The sequence below is a fragment of the Mus musculus genome, chromosome X (assembly GCF_000001635.26).
Source record: "Mus musculus strain C57BL/6J chromosome X, GRCm38.p6 C57BL/6J".
Taxonomy (NCBI): domain Eukaryota; kingdom Metazoa; phylum Chordata; class Mammalia; order Rodentia; family Muridae; genus Mus; species Mus musculus.
Window position 1 is genome coordinate 61,167,014 of NC_000086.7, and position 24,023 is coordinate 61,191,036.

The following is a 24,023-nucleotide window of genomic DNA, read 5'->3' on the forward strand; positions in this document are numbered from 1 at the left end:
ATATTCTCATTAAAGCTCTAGCTTATTTTGAATATAAATATGAGTTTTGCCTATAACGATGACATTTAAACTTTAAAGTTAAAATGTGAATTTCTATTATTTATTTGGAAGAATGAAAATAGATTGTAAGTAGTTATGTGATTTTTCTAATTTACAACTGAGGATGCCACACAGACATCTCCAGTAATGGATTATATTAAATGCACTGCGGTTTAAGAACTGATAATGTGAAACATTTATAATACCATTCTGTAAATAAAATAACAGACAGTGCATAGGATTCTGAATAGGGTCACATTGAAATCTACTTATTATGTGTAGCTAATATGTGAATATTTAGTGGAATGTTAGATTAATAATTATGACTTGTTACAGTTTTCATAAACTATATGGTGGAGACACTTAAACCCAGTTTGCATTGGAACCAGGGATTTATTCCACATATTGTATTTGGTATGACTTCAGTTGTTATAACATTGCCAGTATACATCTTTTTCATTTCATTTTTTTTTTTTGCCACCACGTCTTATATATCTCAGGCTAATCTCAAGTTACTGTGTAGCTTAAGATGACCCTGCACTCCCAACTCTTGATTCTTCCTCCCTAGTGCAGAGACTATGGGTATGTGCAACTGTGCTTGTTGCTTAAATGTTTTCTAACAGTCAAGGCTCCTTTAGGTTTGTTTCATTTTTAAAAATGTTTATTTTATTTTTAGTTATGGCTATGTGTGTGGTTTATGTATGTGAGTGCATATGTGTACAGAGGACAGAGACATCAAATCACCCTGGAGCTAGAGCTACAGGCAGCTGTGACCCACCAACCATGGGTACTAGCATGTGAAACTGGGTCCTCTGTAAGAACAGTATATCCTCCTAACCACTGAGCCGCATCTCCAGACCCGAACCTTCTTTTAAAATTTAACCAAGAACTTAATGTCTTAGGATGGTTTTATAGCAGTTAAAAATTATAAGATCTTGCTGGTTATGCCAGCCCACAAGCCTGTAATCTCAGTACTTTGGAGAGAGGGGCAGGCTGACCTACCTAGAACCCTGACTCAACACTCCTCTACCCCCTTAAAAGAAAGAGAATTAATTACAAGAAAAGACCTGAAAGACATTAGCTTCATGTATACTAATGGTTAACTGTGGAGTTTGGATCATGATTTCATGGGTGTCAATAGTGGGCTTTACGGCTGGGGTTGCAGCTTGATGAAAGAGTACTTGGCCTTGGGTTCTATCCTTGGCACTAAGGTCTTTACCTTAAGTATTCAAGTAGATATTAGAGGGTCACATAAGTGAGTTTGTGACCATGACTAGGTGACTTAACCTCTGTGAGTGTTTGCTTTGAGACAGGCTTTTACTATCTTAGGATCCTTATCTTCTACCTCCTGGGTGCTCAGAATATAGGTGTTTGCAATCACACCACACTAATAAGAACCCCTTTTGCAGATTCAGTGTATTGTTCTTGAGATGGGCTTTTTGTATAGTCCATGCAATCTAAGTTTTACTCAAGCTCACTATCTTCCTGCCTTTGCCTCCTGAGTTCTGAGATTACATATGTGTACCACCATGCCAGGATTGAAGGGGAATCTGTTAGGGTACATTTGTGATATCTGACACTTTTACAGTTAGGGATCTTTGTAACTACAGGAGGCAGCTTTGCCCATTTTGTATTAGATCTTGCTATTTAGTGAGCTCTTCCTAATGCTGAGTGCAAAGTCTTTCTCCTTGCCCTACCCTTCAGTATGTTCACCTGCTCTTTGAGGTAGTGGCATTATGAGAAGAAAGAAGGGTATGCTATACAACCTGACAAAGGTAGGATTCCTTTAGAAGGAAGTGTGCCCATACTTTTGACATATCCATCTTTCTCAAATATTTTTCCTCTGATTAACTCAAAAGCCCAGTCCAGATATAATTTCACAGTCAGTGGTTTCTTGGAACCCTCTTCCCCCAATAGCTAGTTTAGGAATGGCTGGTGTGGTTGTATGATGCTCATACCTGTTGAATTTAGGATCAGTATTTGTTGGGCAGTGGCCGTATGCCATAGGGTCAGGGGCCTTTGTAGAGATGGAAGGTGAACTCTCTAAAGCAGCATCAAGAATAGGAAAGCAGAAACAAGCAGCAGCATTTGCTGTGGGATGTGCTTATAGGTGTCCCTGCTGCTGCTTCCCCTCCTCTTCCTCTCTCTTCCTCCGTCATTATTATCATGGTCATTATCATCATCCTTCTTCCTCCTCAGCCTGTTTGCTTGAGACCTGCTATGAGTTAGAGGAAAGCTTCTTTCGAGTAGTTTAATGTGACAATGGGAACTGTTGCTTGGGTTCTATTCTTCTAGGCATATAGGTAGAAGGGTCTCATGGTCCTTATGAGTAGGAAAAAAAGAATAAAAAAAGTATTAAATTGTATCAATAACCATTTTGAGGAAACAGAGTAAAGGGTAAGAGACGGTCCTGTGAATTTCGTGGAAAGCAACCAGGGAAGTTTTTCTGAGAAGGGAAAGCATCATCTTTCAAGGCTGCACTGCCATTTACTTGTTGTGAAATAGGGCAGAATGAATAGGAAGTAAGATGGCATGTAGCAGGTTTGGAAATCCAGAGAGAGCCAAATCATGAAGCCTGCTGTTGCTTCTTGGTGTATACTTCTTATCAGATTCTGCAGTTTTTACATTCTTTTCTAAAGCAATCCACTTACAGTTTTCTCAGATAATTTCTGTTTAAGTCCAGTTTCCTGGACGTGGTTTGTGCTCGGAATAAAGGCTAAAAAAAAGTTAAGGGAAGTTGGGGTGACTGAAATGTTGACAAAAGAAAAAAGGGAAGACTTGGTGGATGATGAGTCCATCCTAGAGGAAGTGTTGGGAAAAGGTTCAGTAGGACCTAGGGAGTCAGAAAAGAGTACAGGATTTAAACCTCATCTTATAAAGGTTGCTGTGGTTTCAAAACTCAGCAAAATGGAATCTTTATTAGTAGTATATATCATTATTAGTAGTATACATCACCGTAGATATATCATTAATTTTTGGAGAAAAATAAGATTCTTTATGGAAACCTCATTGTCAGTCAGTACTTCTGGGTATTAAAATGTGAACTAATTCATAAGGGCCTATAGTTTTGAAAGCTACAAATTAGGTGTTGGTTGAGTTTTAAAACTTTTGAAAAGTAAAGTTATAGAAAAGCAAATCCTTTAATGTCCTTTCAGTACAGATGCTGCAATTAACTCGGTTCTATTTGTCCATGCAAATCCTCCCAGGGAGTGGGATTTAAAAAGTAGACCTTGTTCTTTCTTGAAGTGTCCGGGACGGAGGGGGGGGGGGGGCGGGAATAAAACATCCTGTTATTTTCTTGCCCTTCTGAGCTCTAACTCCTGGCAGAAGAAAATAGCCAGTCACGCTTTCTCCTTCCTGAGGGCGCCAGGGTTCCTGTTCTCACAAGAATGGCCTTAAGCTTTCACTCTTGCAGATTTAAATGTGCTTGGGGGGAAATGCCTTGAGAACAAGTGTGCTTAATTACACCATTATTTCTTAACATCCCCACAACTTGGAGGCTCTTTGTAGTGGAGCTTTCAGTACAGAAATATGGTAACATATGCAGTTTATTTCAAAGCACTTAGCCCTCATGCTGCCAGATCCAGCATCCTACTACAACACTGACGTTTTCTTTGCAAGGACAGAGATGAAACTCCACTGGAAAGTGGGTCTTTTTATGTATAAAAGTATATCCCATCATTTGAAAACCGGTTGAATGGAGTCTTATCCAGTGCTATAGTTTAAAATGTAGTAGTCATTTATTCCATATACCCTGGTTATGCTCTTTTATAAGTCTCTGCTATATGGATTAGAAAACAGTTATTACTGTAATGAAGTGGAACTCTTCCAACGTTCAGATAGTCTTGTTTCTGATTAATGGCTTGGACATTGAGTTTTTAAAACTTTGATAGTTGTGTGTGTGTGTGTGTGTGTGTGTGTGTGTGTGTCTGTGTCTATGTGTGTGTATCTATGTGTGTGTGTATGTGTGTGTGTGTTGGGGACAGAACCCAGGTACATACATAATCTAAATGAGTGAGTATTCTACTATTGAGCTGTACTATCCATTCAGGTTAGTAATTCCTTTAGCATTAGCCATCTAATTACTGAATGAAGATTTCATAGTTATTTTCTTCCAATTATTAGTTCTTTGATTATTATTTTTATTTTGCATTTAGCTTCATAAGCCTCAGATACATAATATTGCCACAAATGTAACCAAGAAAAATGAAATTGTTATTTCATACAGACATATTAATGAGAATTTTCAAACCTACAAAGTAAAGTAATAGGGCATTGAATAGCTAACTACCAATCACATGAATTCCAAAATTAACAGTTTTTCATAGAATAAATTACTGATCATGTATACATATTTTTCAGTATGCTTCCAAGAAATGGCTATTAGCCTATGTAATCATAGTTTCATTATCATACCCAATAGAGTCAGAGGTGTTTAAATAATGATTTCAAACAGCAAACTTCTATTCAGATAGCTTCAGTTTTTTCCAAACCATTACTATCATTTATTACCTTTCAGTGAAGCCTTCATCAAGAGATAGTAGAATGGCAAAGGAGTAATAGTTAAACCAACAACTTGTGTAATAATTATACTTCTTTCCTCATTTTCTCCTAGTCTCTTGAGAAATTGAAGGGTAAACCACAGTGCTGACTTGAAGCTCTAAGACTATAGGGATCCTCCTAAGGAAGTTCAGAGGAGGAGCTTCACTAAGAGAGATGTCTGAGGGTAGAGTAGAAGGTACAGTATGAGAACTGGAGTGTGGATATACAGCATTCAAATAAAGGCAGGTGAGGTGATGTGTGCCGGTAACACCAAGATTAGAGAGATGAAGGCAGGAATCTTGGGACTTGTTGACCAGCAGGTCTAGTTAAATCAGTAAATACCAGGTTCTTGAAAAATTCTGTTTCAAAAAAAAAAATAGATGGAGAATGATAACAATGTATGAAGATCATGTCTCATAAACAAGGTAAATGAATAGCAATTGAGGGTGATAAATACTATCTGAAAACATAAAGCAGAATGCAGAAAAAGATATCAGATGGCAGCCTCTAGACTCCATGTGTGTTCACCTAAATGCCTGACACATAAACAGAGAAATAACGTTTATATGGCGGGGGGTTGTGTATGTGTATCTGTTATGGGAATGACAAAGATTTCTCGAAATTCTTTTTATGCCTTTTATGATTCTTTCAAGTCATTATCATCATAGCTGTTGTCAATAGTTACGACACAGGGTGGGGAATATCATTAAGCTTGCATATGTGATTCCTCTCCTCTCTGTCCCTCCTCCATCCATCTTTTACTTTTATGGCTCTTCTTTCTTTTCTTTATCTCTTTCTTTCTTTCCTCCTTCTTCCTTTTCTCTTTCTTTCTTTCTTTCTTTCTTTCTTTCTTTCTTTCTTTCTTTCTTTCTTTCTTTCTTTCTAGAAAGCATCTTGGTCTCATGTTACCTAGGATGACCTGGAACTTGCAATGTAGTCTAGGATAATCTTGGACTTCTAATCCTGCTTCATTCTCTTGAGTGCTAAAATTACAAGCATGTACTAACATGTCTACTGTTTATGCAGTGCTGGGGATTGAACCCAGGGCTTTTTGAATGATGGACACTCATTCTCTTCTCCAATTGAGCTACCTTTCCAGTCTAAATATTCATATGGGATGATTAGTGAAGTTCAAAGTTGTCTAGTGGAAATTCAGGCAGTCATCTTACATCTCATCATTTTCAGCTAGCCTGCCAGAAGAGGGATTTCTGGTCAATACTCATCTTTTCCTCAAAAATAAAACTAGGGTGGAATAAAATGGAGCTAGATCACTTACGCTGTGCTCTACATAAGCAGAGATTCTCGGCATATGGACAGATGATTAAACCAATGAAAATTAAGGAAAAAGTGAAATGTCTTCTTATTCATCTGTTTGGTACAAATCCCAAAGGTCAGTAGCATGTCCTGTTGGTCAGCACACTGAAGAAAGACACGCAAATCGACTGCCGGTGAGTGTGCAGTTGCTTCAACTTTTGCAAACGTGATCTAGCAAATATTATTCTTCCAAATAGCTGTCATTCTCATTACCTCATAATCTACTCATTCCAACTACCCCCATTCTGACGCACTTTCCTATTTCTGTGTCTGCTTTCTTCTAGATGGTGGTATTTGTCATTCCCACCTCAAACTGGTAGCATGACCTTGACTCCTGAATTCTGTGGTCCCTATACAACTGCAAGTCATTCTCATGCAACATTTTGGCTTACCTTGTCTGCTGCACCTTTGTGATCTTTAGAACACTATGCAAGTTCAAGTCATCACTGCTGAGTTGCCTAGCTGATTGTGCATGTGCAAAAAAAAAAAAAATCAACCTTTGAGTTCCTTGCTTCAGCCCTCTGCACTTCCGCCTCTTCTCTCCACAGCCATTCCTCATGTGCTTGTGTTTTATATATCAAAAAGGGTTTAGCCCTCTTTACCTGGGTCGTTAATTTTACCATTTGGCTATTAAGTATTACAAACTAGTATCATTTACGTCTTAGTGATAATGAAATTTTCAATCACTGTAAATTTGTCTAAATTAGGGTGAGAATGACCCCTCTGAGCAACCTCCTCCCCCCAAAAAGGATGGGTGATAGAGAGGCATGAAAATTGAATAGGGAAAGAAAGGTAGCATGGAGAGCAACCAAAATGAGTGTTGTGAAATGTTTGATAAAGGTAAAAGCAAAAACTCTGTGATGGTGCTTGCCGTTTCTGAAAATCCAATTTTCCAAGTAAAGAGAAATGAGCACTGTCACAGCTAGTACAGTGAGGGACAGACTGGACTGACTAGAAAAATCACACATAACATAAAAATGCCGAAATACAGAAACTCAGAATTGATTTGTAGTTGTAATTTCTAAAAGAGCAATTGAACAGGCCATTTGCACAGTCGATGAACATACCCAAATTCAAATTTACCTTTGTAGCAAGGTGAAACTTTAAACTACTCATTGAATGGGATGGGTGGTCAAATCAGCATTAAGGGCATTATGGGCTTCGTGGAAAAAAGTAGCAGGAGGAGGATACAGGTCAGGAGGTAACAAGATGACTATAAGAGATGGCAGGTTTTTTTGAGCAATGCAGATGAAGTGATCCTGTTCTTCCATAAGTACATGCCAACTTGAATGTCTATTACAAAGGACAAGAAAAAGAGCAGTGCCCCAACGCCTGGAAACGATATTGTCAAAGTTCTGCTTTGTTCCAGTGTTTCTCGTCTTGTCCCTGTTAAACTCTGGCTACTACAGAATTCCAGAATCTTTGATCCTTTAAGAGAGAGTACCAGACACGATTTTATGTCTACATGCATGAAAACTATCAATTAAAGCTGAGAAACTCTTTGTGAAATGCTATCTAGTGGATTTTCTACTGAGGTTAGTCAATACTCACATGAAAATGAAACTGGCTTGAAAGTACAGCTGATTTGGGACAGTGTCACAACTGCAAAAGTGATAGTGAATGCTGGTCCTCGTGTGCAAATCATCTCCATTTTGCTGAGAACAGCTTTTCTCCTTCAAGCCCCACATTGGTCCTTGGAGTAGTCATAATGTTCATGATGCACCGTATTCAGCTCTGAGAAAGTAGCTCAGAGAATTCTCTTCACTTATCCTAACAATAGTAGGAAAATAAGTGAGAGAAACAAAAATCTCAAAAACCCCTAGTGGAATCTGGCAGAAATCTTACACTGAGGTTGTTACTGGTTTTGAGTGTCTTCTTCCTGTCATGGAAGAAATTGAAAACGTACCATAGGGCACAATATTGTGGTCATAGAGGGTTTAAAGAGATGGGTTTAAGTGATGCTGCCAATCTTTTGACTCCCAACCTAAGAATATATCTGACAAATATTTTACAGATAGGATTGCCTCAAATGTTGATTAAAAATAAGCCATCTCAGGTTAGCATTCAAAAATTCACAGAATATTGAGGTATGTGATCTGCACATCAAATAATAGGACAGGGAGAGATCGTTCAGTTCAAAGAGGATTATGTGATAATACATAACCTATGAATCTGTAATCAAACAAGGTCATTAAGTCTGTTCTCTCTACTCTTGACAGGGGAGAAGGAACATGGACCATCCACCCAGTCTTCCAAACAACATCCCTCACCCATAGTTGAAACTTTGGCTTCAGACCCTTCTCTGGCACTTCTGACAATAAGTTTGGTGACCCATGCTCTGGAGGAAGAAAGTGAAGAAGAGCAAGACTACTTCTCTGCAGCAAACTCTGATGTTCTCTGTTCTTTCCTTACCACTGTTGTCATGAGCAGCATTTTTTCCCATAGGTGCATTGTTATCCTTGCCATGAGAGCAGACAAAAATGAAAAATAGTTGCCAAGTAACCAGAACTGCTGATAAGAAACTTTGGGAAATACCACTGAGATGTGCTTTGGTATTTTATTTCTGGGAACAAACCAATTGTCTTGGACTTTCACAGTACTCTTTTCTATGTCTCACCCTTTACCACAAAGGTCCTTAAGTCCTTTGACATGCATAGTGTGAGGGATTCTGGCACACATTCTAGAACCTCGCAAAGTGGGGGGGGGGGGCTGCTATCTGCTTTATCATCTTCATTCCTGAAGTTTACTTTAATTCTGATTAGTTTGGCATAAGGTCATTTGTTGTATGTAGTCATCTGAGTTATGTATTGCCTGATCCTGAGTAGCAGAGTATTTATCATAAATTCCTTGATTTGCATTGGTACCTAATCAAGGAGGAGGATAGTATAGTTAATTTCCATACTTCCCTCTTGTTCTCATGTTTGCCTCACCCAAGTGTTTCTGAGATGCTGAACCTCCTCCAGAAAAGGTAATGCTAAAATTTCCTGTTCCCAAAAGGTGCTGCAGAACTCACTTCTAGTTGAAGTTTGAGTGTTTAATTCACTTTTGTAATCTCATTATTTGACTAAAGTATTGTTAAAGTGAATTTTGAATGTTTGAAATTTCCTATGCAGATTTAACAAAGAGAGAAAATGACAAAACTAGAGGTAAGACACTCAGAAATGATTATTTTTTTTTTCTGGCATATGATGAGCCTGCCTGGTCTTTTAGTACTTACACATATTTTCACCTGCTATCTATTTTGAACTCAGTTGTGTACTTTTTCTGGGAACAGAGAGGAAGTCTGACTAGCATTGCTTGCTCTTTTTGCCCTAACTGCTACTGTGCCAACATTATAGAAGGAGCACCCTGATTGCATAGGATAATGATATGATACTGCCTGAAGAGAGAAAGGAAGAGTAAATCTTGATATGAAGTTGGGAAAAAGATTACTTCATATATCCTAAATTGCATAAAGACATCCTGGAATGCAAGCAGTTTATTCAGTAATGAAGTAAATGGGTTTTTGTTTTTTTTTTTTTGAGCCATAGTGTTAATAACAGGCCTTGCTCACACAGTAAGCAAGATGGCTGGCATTCTCAAGGCTCAGAAGAAGCAGATGTAGGTTGAAGGTGCACTGTCAGATAGTGTGGCCCTAGTAATGTTACAGTTCTTAGCAAGCACTCACTTCTCCACTAACCCACAGGTGTTCTCAGCATTGACTGAATTTTGGAGTCAGGGAGGGGACCTCCGAAAACATGGCATTTCTGGAATGTGTTCCCAGCAGTAGGGCCAGTGCCTATATATTTGGAAACCAATTCAATGGTTCTGTCTACATCTCTAGATGAATACTTGTGCTATTAGGTGATACAAAATTAAGATAGAAAAATAGAAGTGAACTAGTGTCGGGCTCAGGGAACAAGGCTAACATGATCATCTCAGTGTTTGTTCTGGCACTAGGTCAACGAGCAGTCTCACTAAAGTCACTCTAGACTTTTCCTAGTTTCCAAATGAGGGTATAGTATCTTTATCTCCAAGTGTTCTAACTTTGGTATTGCCACATTCAGACAAAATGACACCAACCTTATTGGTTAACTTTGTGAGTACCTTAGACTTTACACAGAAGCCAGGGTCAATAATAATGTTAAATTTCATTCATGTTATTTGAAACTTGAGGGTGTTTGGACTGCAGATATAGTTATGCAGTAGAGCCCTTGCTTGGCAAATTATAGTCTCTGGGTGCATTCTCCAGCATTGTAAAAATGTGGTTGTGAGTCAAGCTTTATATATTTTAGACCCTCCCAGAAAATAAATTTAGGTATTAGGTAACATAGAATGAAGAGGTCAACTTCTTAATGAGAAAACACCTTCCATGAGTATGTGTGTGTGTGTATGTATGTATATATATATATATATATATATATATATATATATATATATATATACACATGTATGTATATATGTATGTATATATATGTGTGTATATACATATACACACATATCACATATATGTATATATTCTATTCTATTATATATAATAGCACTTGGGAAAAATAACTCAAACCACTTTCATATGATTTTAAACAATTTATACCTATCATTTTGATAGATATAAATGCAAACATCTATATGGTCAATGTTTTAAGCTTCCATAAATAACTAGTTTCTTCTTAGTCATGGCCATGGATAAGTATTTTAAAGTCATTCACCATCTTTGCCAGTATTATCAGTGGTTATATATGCCTTTAAAGAATGAAATTTTCTGATAACTTTCCCATGTATTGATATTACCACCTTGGCTACTGTTCTTCTTAATTTGATCAGACTCAGAGAAACCAGTTTTTAAATTGAATTACATCAACTAGAAAGTCAACGTAATAAAGTAAAAAAAAATTAAACATTATATTCTTTTAATTGTGTAGGACTATATAGACTTTGGATGATAGAATAAATTCATTAGGGCTCTGATAATTTGAATTAAAATGCTGAGATAAATCTAATTTATATTTAGGACAAAATTCAGTTAAAATCTCAGAAGTATCACTGGTGAGGATACATGATGGATTTCAGTGTGCCTTTTGTTAGAACACTTTAATCCGGTTCAGTTCAAAAGCAAGTCAAATTTATAGGAAGATGTAGTGGTTTTGTATAGACTAAGTGATAGAAGTAGAATTTAATGACAACATCATCTAGTAAATAAATATCCTTATTTTTTAATTATGAATATTCTCCCCCAAATTAAGACGTTTCTGTCTATTTAGGTCCTGTATTTTTGTTGTATCAATGAATATTTGTGTTACTGTATGGTGTGTGCATGTGTGTGTGTGTGTGTGTGTGTGTGTGTGTGTGTGTGTATGTGTGTATGTGTGTGTGTGTTGTATATGCAGGTTTGTATTGGTTCATACACCAGTGTGTGGACATGGAGGCCACAGCAGGACATTGGTTGTCTTGCTCTGTCACTTTCCAGCTAATTCCTTTGAGATAGGGTCTCTCACTGAACCCGAAACTATACTGGCAGTTAGTTATACTGTTTCTACATCATCTCCCTACTCTGGGGTTACAGTCTGGCTTATTTTTCAAATGTGGGTTCTGGTGAATCAAATTCAGGTTCTCATGTGTGTAGAGCTTGTCTCCACTGTGCCATCTTCTCGTCTTATTTATTTTAATTGGTTTTAGAGAATTTCTATCATCAAACAGTTTGGGTAAGTTCTTAAGCTCAATATAAACAAGCACACAGACAGAAAATTCCTTCTCTATAGGCATACTTAATCACTGTAAGAAATATGAAAAAATAACAAGGAGGATAGGGAGAATGGGGTAGCTCAGCTGCTGAAATAGAGACTGTATTAGAAAGTTAGTAGTTGATTTTAAAAGATTATTCCACAAGGACCCCAATGAAGGAGCCAGAGAAAGTACCCAGGGAGCTGAAGAGGTCTGAAACCCTACAGGAGGAATATCAATATGAACTAATCAGTATCTCCAGAGCTCCTTGGAACTGTACCACCAATCAAAGAAAACATGTGGTGGAACTTGTGGCTCTAGCTATATATGTAGCAGAGGGTGGCCTAGTCAGTCATCAATGGGAGGAGAGGCCCTTGGCCCTGTGAAGGCTCTATGCCCCAGTATAGGGGAATTCCAGGACCAGGAGTGAGAGTGGGAGGGTTGGGGAGCAGGGGAGGGGGGAGGGGATAGGAGATTTTCGGAGGGTAAACCAGGAAAGGGGATAGCATTTGAAATGAAAATAAAGAAAATATCTAAAAAAATAAAAGATTATTCCATTTACAATTTTTGAAAGCTGAAAACATGAAGCTATTTTACACATTTAGGTCATCTGACACCACCTAGAAGTTAATAAAAGTCCCATTGTTTATTTTTAAAAATCTGTGAATGATGCTTTTGACATGAAATGTATTGATCACTGAACTTTACATAAGATACTTACCCTTTAATTATGGTCTTTGGTATCAGTATTGTAAAACACCATGTTGCGAATGTAAGAAAATATTTTGATGAAATGTAAAAATCAAGAAAGGAGACTGAAGAATATTTCTTTAGCATGAACATATATGGCAAAGTTAAGCATAAATCTAGTGTATCTGCGACAATGGATTTTGCTTGCATTACTAGTTAGCTCTTCATTATAAGTACCCAGAGTTGGTGCATCACTACGTGGTGGTGATATGATACATATCATAATGAGAAATACAAGTGATTTTGACTAAGGGTTTGGAAATTTGGACATTGATTTTTTTTTTTTTGTCTGCTCTGGGTCAGGGATACTGTCTATCTTTGGGTTTGAGATGCTTTGTCCTGGCAAGGTAATCTTTCACCTTTTAGGGTAGGATAAGTCATCACAGAGCCTAGGCCTCAGAATTAGACAGACAAATTTTACTATTTTCTCATGCCAGTTTCTCATGCTGTGTGACCGTGGGCATGTCTGTTAACTGTTCTGGACTTCATTATCTAATCTGTAAAATGGGGTGAAAATGCCTGTATTATTAGGTGGCAAATGGAGATTACACAAGATGCCTAGTACAGTGCCTGGCACATAGTAAGTGCTCAATAAATCATTGCTATTATTATTATTATTATTATTATTATTATTATTATTATTATCATTATCATTATTACTATATAAATAAGTTTTGTGTATTAAAACATGATAACGTTTCCTTCAAAATATGATATATATGATGATTTAAAAAAAGAATTAAAAGCATATTTTAAAATTTTTCCTTGTTTGCTTATAAGGGATACCAGAAACACATCCATTTTTCCTTTAGTGATTCTTTCACACTGTACTTATTAATGTTGTATGATGTTTATTTGCCTGGTGATTAGAGGTAGTGACTTTTTGATATGACTGTGTTCCTGTTCTCTTAAAAATAATCAATTTACTTAATTCCAGCTTAAAGATAATTAAGACACTCTGATATAGAGAGGGATGATAAATATGCATAGAATGTACTCTTAATCACTAACTTTTTAGCAAAGTTCCCTTTCAAAGAACTGTGCTAGTCAAAGTGTTCTTACTAGGCAAGGAAGATTCTCCACAACTGACTTCTGAACTCTTCAGTATTTTATGCATTTATCATGGCATTCAGGAATTTTTAAAAAGTGATAGTCAGAAAGTTGGGTACAAATAAGACTCTGGTACTGTGTTTTTCAAGTTACACATCTTTCATTGCCTCAGTTCAATTTTACAATACTGCCTCCCAGTATTACTGCAGTGGCTTTACATCATAACCCGGTTTTAACTCAGAATGGTTAGTATACCAGTCTTTACATGTGTAGCTGTGTATGCTTAGTAGCCTTTGCTACTTAGAATCTCTATACACAACTATCATCATCTTATCATCGTCTTAGAGTCAAATATTACCTTGTCAGAAGAGTCACAATAACTGCCCATTATCTCCTTGTCAGCCTTTTGACTTTTAACTCACTGACCATTCCCAGTATGCCGTACTAGTTTTGACTGCTTGAGTTCTCTTGTATTTAATACATGTGCCAATTCCTGTTCTCTTAAGCCTTATTTAAGTTATAAGGAACTTTAGACTATAACTGAGTTCTCGTCTCTTATGGCTAGTACTTAAGTTCTAGTGAGTGAGGTCAAAACTTTACATATATATTTTTATCCATGAGATGGCCCTATCAAATTATAATCTTCATTTTACCTGTCTCCATGTGTTTTCAGAATACAAGGGTAGATTTCGTCTCTGTGGTTTTTTTTTTTTATATGTGTAATCCTCTAGCCTCTGACTATCATCCTCCTTTATTGGGACTTTAGGTGCATCCCATTTTATTTTGTCTCTGAATATAAGGGAACCTGAACAATTAGCAGCTTCAACTCTTGTGTATCAGTGTGTTATACAATATCTTTTATTTGCTACTAGGCTTCAAAATGTTGTATCTGTACTCCTCATGCAACAGCTAAACTTGGATGTGCTTAAATGTATTATACTTTAGATTTAGTATCTAGAGCTGGACTTTGCAAATTATACCCTTTGGGATAAATCCACCCACCCATACTTTATTTAAAATAAATTAAGTCTCAATGGAATATAAGCATAGATGTTATTTTTCTTATCTACATTTACAATAATAGTGTGATTGAGTAGTTTCAATAGAGACCATAAAATATTAACAACCTAATCCTTTTCAGAACATCTTGGCTGAAACCTGATCTAGAACCAAGTAATATTTCTAATGAAGGTACTATATATTCTTTGATAATTTCTATCCTGTTACCATTCATTCTGCCATCCTGTAAATGTTTAAACAGGTCAGTTCTTTGAGACTGTGAAGATAGGTTCTAACACATTCAAATTACTTCTTTTTTATTGGAACTTCCTGCTTCCTATTTGCTATGTACTTTAAATGTCCTTGTTCTTGCTTTTTTTGTAGAAGAGATACTAATGTCATAAAAGTCTGTGCTATGGTCTGATTATTTTTGAATATAAAATCTATACCATAGTATGGAAGTGTTTCAATATTTCCTTGTTTCTAAACATGGCCTTCTATTTTCTAAGATCAGGCCTTTCTGTTTTTCAGGGTCTCTAACTCAGGTCTTCTAGGTTCCACAAATGACAATATCTTTAATTACTAGAGTTTCCCTTATTTTCTAGTCTCTGACCTGAATAATCTCTAGTGCTTGTGTTTTCTAATCTATCCACTATATTAGAGTTTTAAGTGTCTTAAATCTTCTGATATTTTAGACACTACTTAAAGTTAAGCCTTGTAATTCACAGTCCAGAGTTACAAATTTCAGATCTTTTGCAGTCCCAATCATTCAGTATTTCCTACCTGTAGGACTTCTAGAGTCCTTTATTTCATGGCAGTCAACTGTAGCTTTTCCAGTCTCTTGTACTGCATTTTCAGTTATATCTATAAATGTCTTCTAAATCTTGATTTTCACAGTACCTTTTAAAATCAAAGTTATTATTTGACTATTTCATACATGAATATATAATATTTTATTTTCACTCTAGTACTTATCCTTTCTAATCTCCTTATCCCTGTCAGTATTCATCCCCACTATAAGTCCTTTCTCTACATTCAAAACTTTTTATTTTGTGATCCACTTAGTTTAACCAGAGCCATTCATATGTCCACGGGTGTACAATGATACTTTGAAGTATGAGAGGCTCACAAGAGCCTCATCCATAGACCGTGATTCTCCTTCTATTATCAATCAGTAGCCACTAATTCCCCCAGGAAGGACAGGAACCTACTAATCCTTTACTCATCTGTAATTAACAAGCCCAGTTTATAACAAGCTCAGTAAAGCTCAGTAAAAATCTGTGATTTCATAATATAGCATTTCATTGGCCTTTTCTTTACCACCCAGCTTTTACATTCATTTAACTCCTGTAATATCTTTCTGTTACCAGTTCTTCTCTGACCCAAGTCATTCAACATCCTCAAGAACTTTCTTTTTCCACATCAAAATGCTCCATTACTCTGAAAACATGAATAACTAGATCTTTTAGCATCTAGGTCTCTTTATCTCTAGGGTTACCAGTATCATTTATGTATAATTCTTATACATTATTTGGTTTTTAACAGGACTATGGCAATATTCAGGCTTTTTGTTATCTCTCAATAGGTGGGTTTTTGAATTTGTAATTTATAAATATATCCAGGTCTTTTGTTATCCATGGATACCATTGTTGAGGGATTTGAAAATACAAGATTTACAATATCTAATATCAAAAACTTCAAGTATATGGCTTTTAGTATCAAGTATTCCAAAATTCAGGGACTCCAAAATCTTTAATGTCCAGAGTAACCAATGTTTTCAAAAATCCAAGGCTTCCAGTGTCTCCAAAAATCCTGTGCTTATAATGTTTCCAATATCTAGGGTTTCCAGTGGTGCCAGTACCAAGGTCTTCCAACATCTCCAGGTCTTCCAGCAACTGCAAGTCTTCCAACACTGTCAAGGTCTTCCAGACAATCGTGATCTTCCAGAAAATATGTCTTCCAGATGATATATGTCTTCCAACAACCTCAGAGTCTTCCAGTAAATTCAGTCTTCCATGGTATCTAGATCTTCCGTGATATCTAGATCTTCTAGGAAAATCTGTGTCTTCCAGGAAAATCTTTGTCTTCCAAGGGATCCATGTCTTCCAGAAAAAAATCCACGTCTTCCAGAAAAATTCATGTCTTCCAGGAAAATCCATGTCTTCCAGAAAAATCCAAGTCTTCCAGAAGAATCTAAGTCTTCCTGAAAAATCCATGTCTTCCATAACAATCTACATCTTCCAGAATAATCAACGTCTTCCACAAAATTCAGGTCTTCCAGAAAAATATCCAGGTCTTCCAACCAGTCTATGTCTTCCAGAAAAATCCAGGTCTTCCAGCTCATCTATGTCTTCCATCAGTTCAAGTCTTCCAGATACCCATGTCTTCCATTAAATCTAGGTCTTCCAATAGATCTATGTCTTCCTGAAAATTAACGTCTTCCAATAATGTCCAAGTCTTCCAGCCAAGATATGTCTTCCTGAAGATTAATGTCTTCCTGAAGATTGACATCTTCCAGCAGAAAATCTTTGTCTTCCATTAAATCCACATCTTCCAGAAAATCCATGTCTTCCCAAAAATCCACATCTTCCAGGAAATCAACGTCTTCCCCAAAATCCATGTCTTCCTGAAAATCCACCGTCTTCCAAATAATCCAAGTCTTCCCAGAAATCGAAGTCTTCCCGAAAATCCATGTCTTCCCAAAAATCTACGTCTTCATGAAAATCTATGTCTTCCCAAAAATCCAAGTCTTCCCAGAAATCTAAGTCTTCCTGAAAATCCAAGTCTTCCCAAAAGTCCATGTCTTCCCAAAGATCCATGTCTTCCCGAAAATCCACGTCTTCTGGAAAATCGAAGTCTTCCCAGAAATCCAAGTCTTCTGGAAAATCGAAGTCTTCCCAGAAATCCAAGTCTTCCGGAAAATCGAAGTCTTCCCAGAAATCGAAGTCTTCCCGAAAATCCAAGTCTTCCCGAAAATCCAAGTCTTCCTGAAAATCCAAGTCTTCCTGAAAATCTAAGTCTTCCGGAAAATCTAAGTCTTCCAGAAAATCTACGTTTTCCCAGAAATCCAAGTCTTCCCAGAAATCCAAGTCTTCCCAGAAGTCCAAGTCTTCCTGAAAATCCAAGTCTTCCCGAAAATCCAAGTCTTCCCGAAAATCCAAGTCTTCCCAGAAATCCAAGTCTTCCCGAAAATCCAAGTCTTCCCGAAAATCCAAGTCTTCCCAGAAATCCAAGTCTTCCCGAAAATCCAAGTCTTCCCGAAAATCCAAGTCTTCCCAGAAATCCAAGTCTTCCCGAAAATCCAAGTCTTCCCAGAAGTCCAAGTCTTCCCAGAAATCCAAGTCTTCCCGAAAATCCAAGTCTTCCCGAAAATCCAAGTCTTCCCAGAAGTCCAAGTCTTCCCAGAAGTCCAAGTCTTCCCGAAAATCCAAGTCTTCCCGAAAATCCAAGTCTTCCCGAAAATCCAAGTCTTCCCAGAAGTCCAAGTCTTCCCAGAAATCCGAGTCTTCCCAGAAGTCCAAGTCTTCCCAGAAATCCGAGTCTTCCCAGAAATCCAAGTCTTCCCAGAAGTCCAAGTCTTCCCGAAAATCCAAGTCTTCCCGAAAATCCAAGTCTTCCCAGAAATCCGAGTCTTCCCAGAAATCCGAGTCTTCCCAGAAATCGAAGTCTTCCCAGAAATCCGAGTCTTCCCAGAAATCCAAGTCTTCCCGAAAATCCAAGTCTTCCCAAAAATCCAAGTCTTCCCAGAAATCCGAGTCTTCCCAGAAATCCAAGTCTTCCCAGAAGTCCAAGTCTTCCCGAAAATCCAAGTCTTCCCGAAAATCCAAGTCTTCCCAGAAATCCAAGTCTTCCCAGAAGTCCGAGTCTTCCCAGAAATCCGAGTCTTCCCAGAAATCCGAGTCTTCCCAGAAATCCGAGTCTTCCCAGAAATCCAAGTCTTCCCAGAAATCCGAGTCTTCCCAGAAGTCCAAGTCTTCCCAGAAGTCCAAGTCTTCCCAGAAATCCGAGTCTTCCCAAAGATCCACTTCTTCCCAGTAATCTGTGTCTTTCCAGAAATCCGTGTTTTCCCGAAAATCCAAGTCTTCCCGAAAATCAATGTCTTCCTGAAAATCCAAGTCTTCCCAGAAACCCATGTCTTCCTGAAAATCCATGACTTCCCAAAAATCCAAATCTTCCTGAAAAATCCATATCTTCCCAAAAATCCACGACTTCCCAAAAATCCATGTCTTCGTGAATATCCACGTCTTCCTGAAAATCCAAGTCTTCCCAGAAATCCATGTCCTTCCAAAAATCCATGTCTTCCTGAAAATCTATGCCTTCCATAAATCTACATCTTCCTGAAAATCCACATCTTCCTGAAAATCTACATCTTCCTGAAAATCCACATCTTCCATAAATCCCAGTCTTCCCAGAAATCCAAGTCTTCTGGAAAATCCATGTCTTCCTGAAAATCTATGCCTTCCACAAATCCATGTCCTCCTAACAATCCAAGTCTTCCTAAAAATCTACGCCTTCCACAAATCTACATCTTCCTGAAAATCCACATCTTCCCAAAATCCATGTCTTCGGAAAAAATCCATGTCTTCCAAGGAGTACATGTGTCTTCCTTCACCTCCAAGTCTTCCAGCATCTCCAGGGCTTCCAGCATCTGCCTGTCTTCCAACATCTCCACATCTTCCAGCATCTTTATGTCTTCCAACAACTGCGCAGTGTCTCCAGTGTATCGGCGTTTTGACATTCAGGTTTTCTGGTGTCTGCCGTATCCAGGTATTGAAAATTGTTTCATAGTTTATTTTTTCCCAGTATTTCCCTAGTTTTGGGATCTTTCAAATCCAGTCTTTTCCATCTATGCCTTTTTGGAGTGCAGATATTTTAAGACTAACCTGTCAACTATTTCTGCTTTTAGTAGAATTAGTTTCAAAATATTTAATAGCACATTACCTCTTACAGAAAAGGTTTTGTGGGCCAACAGTAGTAGTATTTGTGATTGTTTGATATTGAGAAATGTATATTCCTTAACTTTTAGGGATTATATTAAGAAAAAAGGATAAAATTGATGCAGTACTTTTATAATTTTGTTAATGATTATATTTTGGTAGTCAGTTATGCTCAAGCACAAATGAAAATTTTCTTTTAATGAGAAAATTCCATACTTAGACACTATGTTTTTACAATACAGGTAAAGATAACAATACCTATTTGTCTATTTTGTCTCTTTTAATATTTGTCATTATGTGATAATAATAATAATAACAATAATAACAATAATGATAACAATAATGCATAACATTTACTTTGTCCAGGCACTGTTCTAAGATCATTACATGAATCAACTCATTTAAACTTCACAAAACATTGATATAGGAGTTTTTATTATCTTTGTTTTACAGATGAAGGAACTGATATATAATGGTGAAGTAACTTGTCCAAAGGCCACAAAAGTAAATAAAAGAGCTAGGATTGAACCAAGCTTGTTCATTTCCAGAATCTACCATTCTACCACTCTGTTCTTTATTATATCTGACAATCAAAACCAAGATGAGTGTGAGGCTAAAAAGTTTGATGGTTTCCATACTGTGTATAAAATATTTTAAAAAATCTGTATACACACACTCATAATTTAACCTGTCACTGTCAGAATCTTATTTTATTAGACTCATCCTTCAACAAGCTACTACTGTTTCATCCCTTGCTCATGTATATGAAAGTTGGTTCAAGTATTTCCTAATACTAGGTTTGAGAGTAAGGAGACTGTGAAGTACTGAGTTCAAATACATCTCATTTTAGAATCACAGTCACAACTTCATGCTTTGAATTTTAATGCTTGCACATTTAACTTTCCCTTTCATTTTAATACCTTGTCAATCACCATTCTCTAGTTATTATCTAGATCACTTACTATTAGTTTGTTTTGACCTCCAGGATATTCCTGTTTCTCCAAATATCACTGATTCCCTGAGTTCCTGACTACTGCCTTGTATCCGCCTAATGGTAACTACAACTTAAATCCCAGGATGGTGAGCTAGAGAGCTAGCTCTTTTTGGTTCTGTAAGTCTCAGCTCTCCTCAGGCATTTCTAGCAATGTGGCTGCTAAAGACTCTGGCTGGTATGAAAAAAATAAAAGCCATATACTAAATTTATAGTTATACAAGTAGTATCTGAAGATTTGCAGTCATCTGTGTGATAATAAAAAGTAACAACAATAACAAATGAAATAGCAGTAACTTTTGAAATAGAGTTGACAAAGTATTATCACTTCATTTATTCATCCATTCATTTAATAAAATTTATTGAGCACCAGATTTGTGCCAGGCATTTTTAATGGAGCTTACAATTAATTGGGGATTCATATAAAGTACAGATAATTATCAGTTGTGGTAAGGGCATATAGAAAAAGTAAACAGAAGATGCTGTGAGAGTTTTCAAAGTCACACAGAACATTCCTATAGAAGTAAAGTTCACGGATACTGAAGAAGCTTTATTTGGTTGTTACAATAAGCTTGTGATGTAGAGAAGTTTTATATCCATTTTGCATAATAAGGGGAATAGCTATGGCATTGAGGTATTGTTTGAGCTTCTTTTACCTTCATTAGTCCATTCTTCCTTAATCAGGAACATAGGGAATTTTAACATTTATCCAAAGCATTTATCCAAATTTGGTTGGATATGATTAATGCAAGCTGGGTGTGGTAATACATACCTATAATCTCAGTATTCTATGGTCTAAAGCAGACAGATTAAGAATTCAAGAATCCAAGGCCAGATTGGCTTACCTAACAAGATTTTTTTTTTGGCTTTGAGACAGGATTTCTCTGTAGAGCCCTGGCTGTCCTGGAACTCACTTTGTAGACCAGGCTGGCCTTGAACTCAGAAATCCACCTGTCTCTGCCTTCCAAGTGCTGGGATTATAGGCGTGCACCACCACCACCCGGCACAAGATCTTTTTTCAAGGAAAGCCAGATAATTTTCATAAGTCAGTGATGGCCAGGTGGTTAGATGCATTGGACTCCGAAAAAAGTAGATAATTCATATGTAATGATGGTCCTCATATTTAATGGATATTATAAAAATGGGAAAAACTCATTAGATTGTGTGTGTGCACGCGTGCACGCGCATATATGTGCAGTTACACTATTGTTTGTGAGTGCACATACACATGTGTATACCTGTGGAAATTAGAGATGACTTTGAATCTCATTTTTCAGAAGCCATCTGCTTTAATTTTGTTTCTTTGTTTTGATCCAACATCTCTCATTGGTCTAGAGTTTTTTAATTATGTGTTCATATGTCTTTGTCTCACCAGTGCTGGAATTTTAAGGGCACACCACTAGATCTAGCCATTTAAAATTATAACCATGTTTGTAAGACATGTACATTATTGGCTGAGTTATCTCCCTGGTCACTGGCTCTAGCTTTAAGGGAAAAGAATAAGTAAACATGTTGATTATATATAATATTTGTCATTAAAATATTTATGGTTTGTGAATTAGGTAATTCTAATTCTAGTTTTAAAATCAGCTTAATGATATAAAGTGTGGCTGCAGCTCTTCTTAAATATATGATCAGAGACAAATGACCATTAGAAAATATGATATGGTTATCATAGTATAAGAAGTATATGTGATTCTTTTTTTATATTTTTTCTGTTTCCCCCAAAGTTCTTACCATCCAAATAAACCTTATATTGAAGAAAAACATTTAAACAGTTGTATTCAAAGTTTATTACTTACTTAAATATTAAAAATATATGTAACTAAGTATTATTGCAAAATTTCAAAATATAAAGAAACAAAGTAAAAAAAAAGTATATCCTCAAATTATCGAAATCTCACAGAAAATCTTTATAAAGATTTTGGTGTATATTCTTCCATAATTTTCAGTGTTTATGTATTTTTCCAGAATGAAATGATTTGACCACTCTGCAATCTATTTTTTGAATTAATGGAAGTTGTAAATTTTCACAACAGTAAACTGTGTTATGACTTCAAAATGTGTTATGACTTCAATAAATGATATATTTATTTTGTCTCAATTTGGCATACATTAAGTTCCTTAAAACATTTTAGTACTATTAAAACATGCTATGGTAAACATATGCACAGTACAAGTTGTGTAGAACCCACATTGTATCATATTACATGTAGTCAAGTTTATACTTATTTGAAAACTTGTTTAGATAATATTTAAAATAAATAACTAAAATGAGAAGTTACTGAGTCAAATGTTGTTAGCCTCATCGTGCTTTAACACAGAAAAAATTACAAGCCATACAGATGCCAAACATTGGAGATTGTTAAAAGAAATTCCTGGTACAGTATATGATAGATACTTTCCAGTGGTGCTGGTTTATACCAGGAAGAACATTTACTAAAATGGTACTATGTTCACAAGTTGTTTACAGTAAGAGGAAAATTCTCTCTCTCTCTCTCTCTCTCTATATATATATATATCTATATCTATATCTATATCTATATGTCTTATAGATAGAGAGCAACATATATATCTTTGGAAAAGGAACCCAATGCACTCTAAAATTTTAGTAGAAAAAGTTCCAAAAGGAGGCCAGGCTAGGCATTTATTTATTTATTTATTTATTTATTTATTTATTTATTTATTTATTTAAAAACAGAATAGCTCAGTCTGTAAAGTACCTGCCCATAAAAGCATAATGCCCTGAGTTTAGATGCCCAGAACCCACATAAAAATGGCGGTGTCTATCTGAAACCAAATTGTTGAAAGGCAGTAGAGATAGACAGATCCTTGGGGTTCACTCTAGCCAGTCATTCTAGCAGATTCTATCAGCTCATTAAGAGACCCTGTCTTAAAGACCCTTATTTAAAAAGTAACATGTAACCTGATCATAAAGAATGCTTGAAATGCGAGTTTGCACACGTGAATGTGTATCTGCATGCACATGTGCACATACTCACACAAACATATATACACCCTCACACACAAATACGTGTTTATGGTAAATGATTAATAATGTAGTAATATATTCAGTAAGAATTGAAAACATTGTTTCGTAATATCACTGCATAGAGTTAGCTATAATGATTTGACCTTTTAAATGGTTTGTCTATTAATGTCTATCGTTTGTTGAGTGTTTCACAAATAGAATTATTACATATTGTTATATATTAATAGAATAACATTTTGTATTGCATTAATTATTAGTATTAGTGGGTATGTGTGCATGTGTGTGTGTTCCTATGTATATGACAGGTCAGAAGAAAATACTTAAGTCTGTTTTCTCCACAGATCATGAGGGGTTTGAACTCAGGATGTCAAGTTTAGCAGTAAGAACCTTTCTTTATCTGCTGTGCATCTTGCCAGCCTGAAATCCATTTTAGTTACAGTACATTGCTTAGTACAAATTGTATTCCTATTACATTCTTTTCACATGATGTGTGTTTAGGATTTAGGCTTATCGCATTCTGTTGTACTTATAGATAATAATATGAAGAGTATTTTTGAATCTATTTTGTCTACTTTTACAAGTTTTTATTTTTTGATAAGCTAATAACTTAGAAATGAAAGGTCTACATCAAAACGTTTGAATTGAATTGCCTGTCTTGCATGCTGCCTACTACCATTCTATTTAGCTTATATCAACAATTTTGATGGGA

General features: G+C 36.3%; 1 protein-coding gene across 1 annotated transcript; it reads right to left on the reverse strand.

Moving 5' to 3' along the window:
* Positions 1-16,232: 16,232 nt before the first annotated feature.
* Positions 16,233-18,545, reverse strand: Cdr1 (cerebellar degeneration related antigen 1). Its single transcript, NM_001166658.1, has one exon. The coding sequence runs from the start codon at positions 18,543-18,545 to the stop codon at positions 16,992-16,994; it is 1,554 nt and encodes a 517-aa protein (NP_001160130.1). The 3' UTR covers positions 16,233-16,991.
* Positions 18,546-24,023: the final 5,478 nt, after the last annotated feature.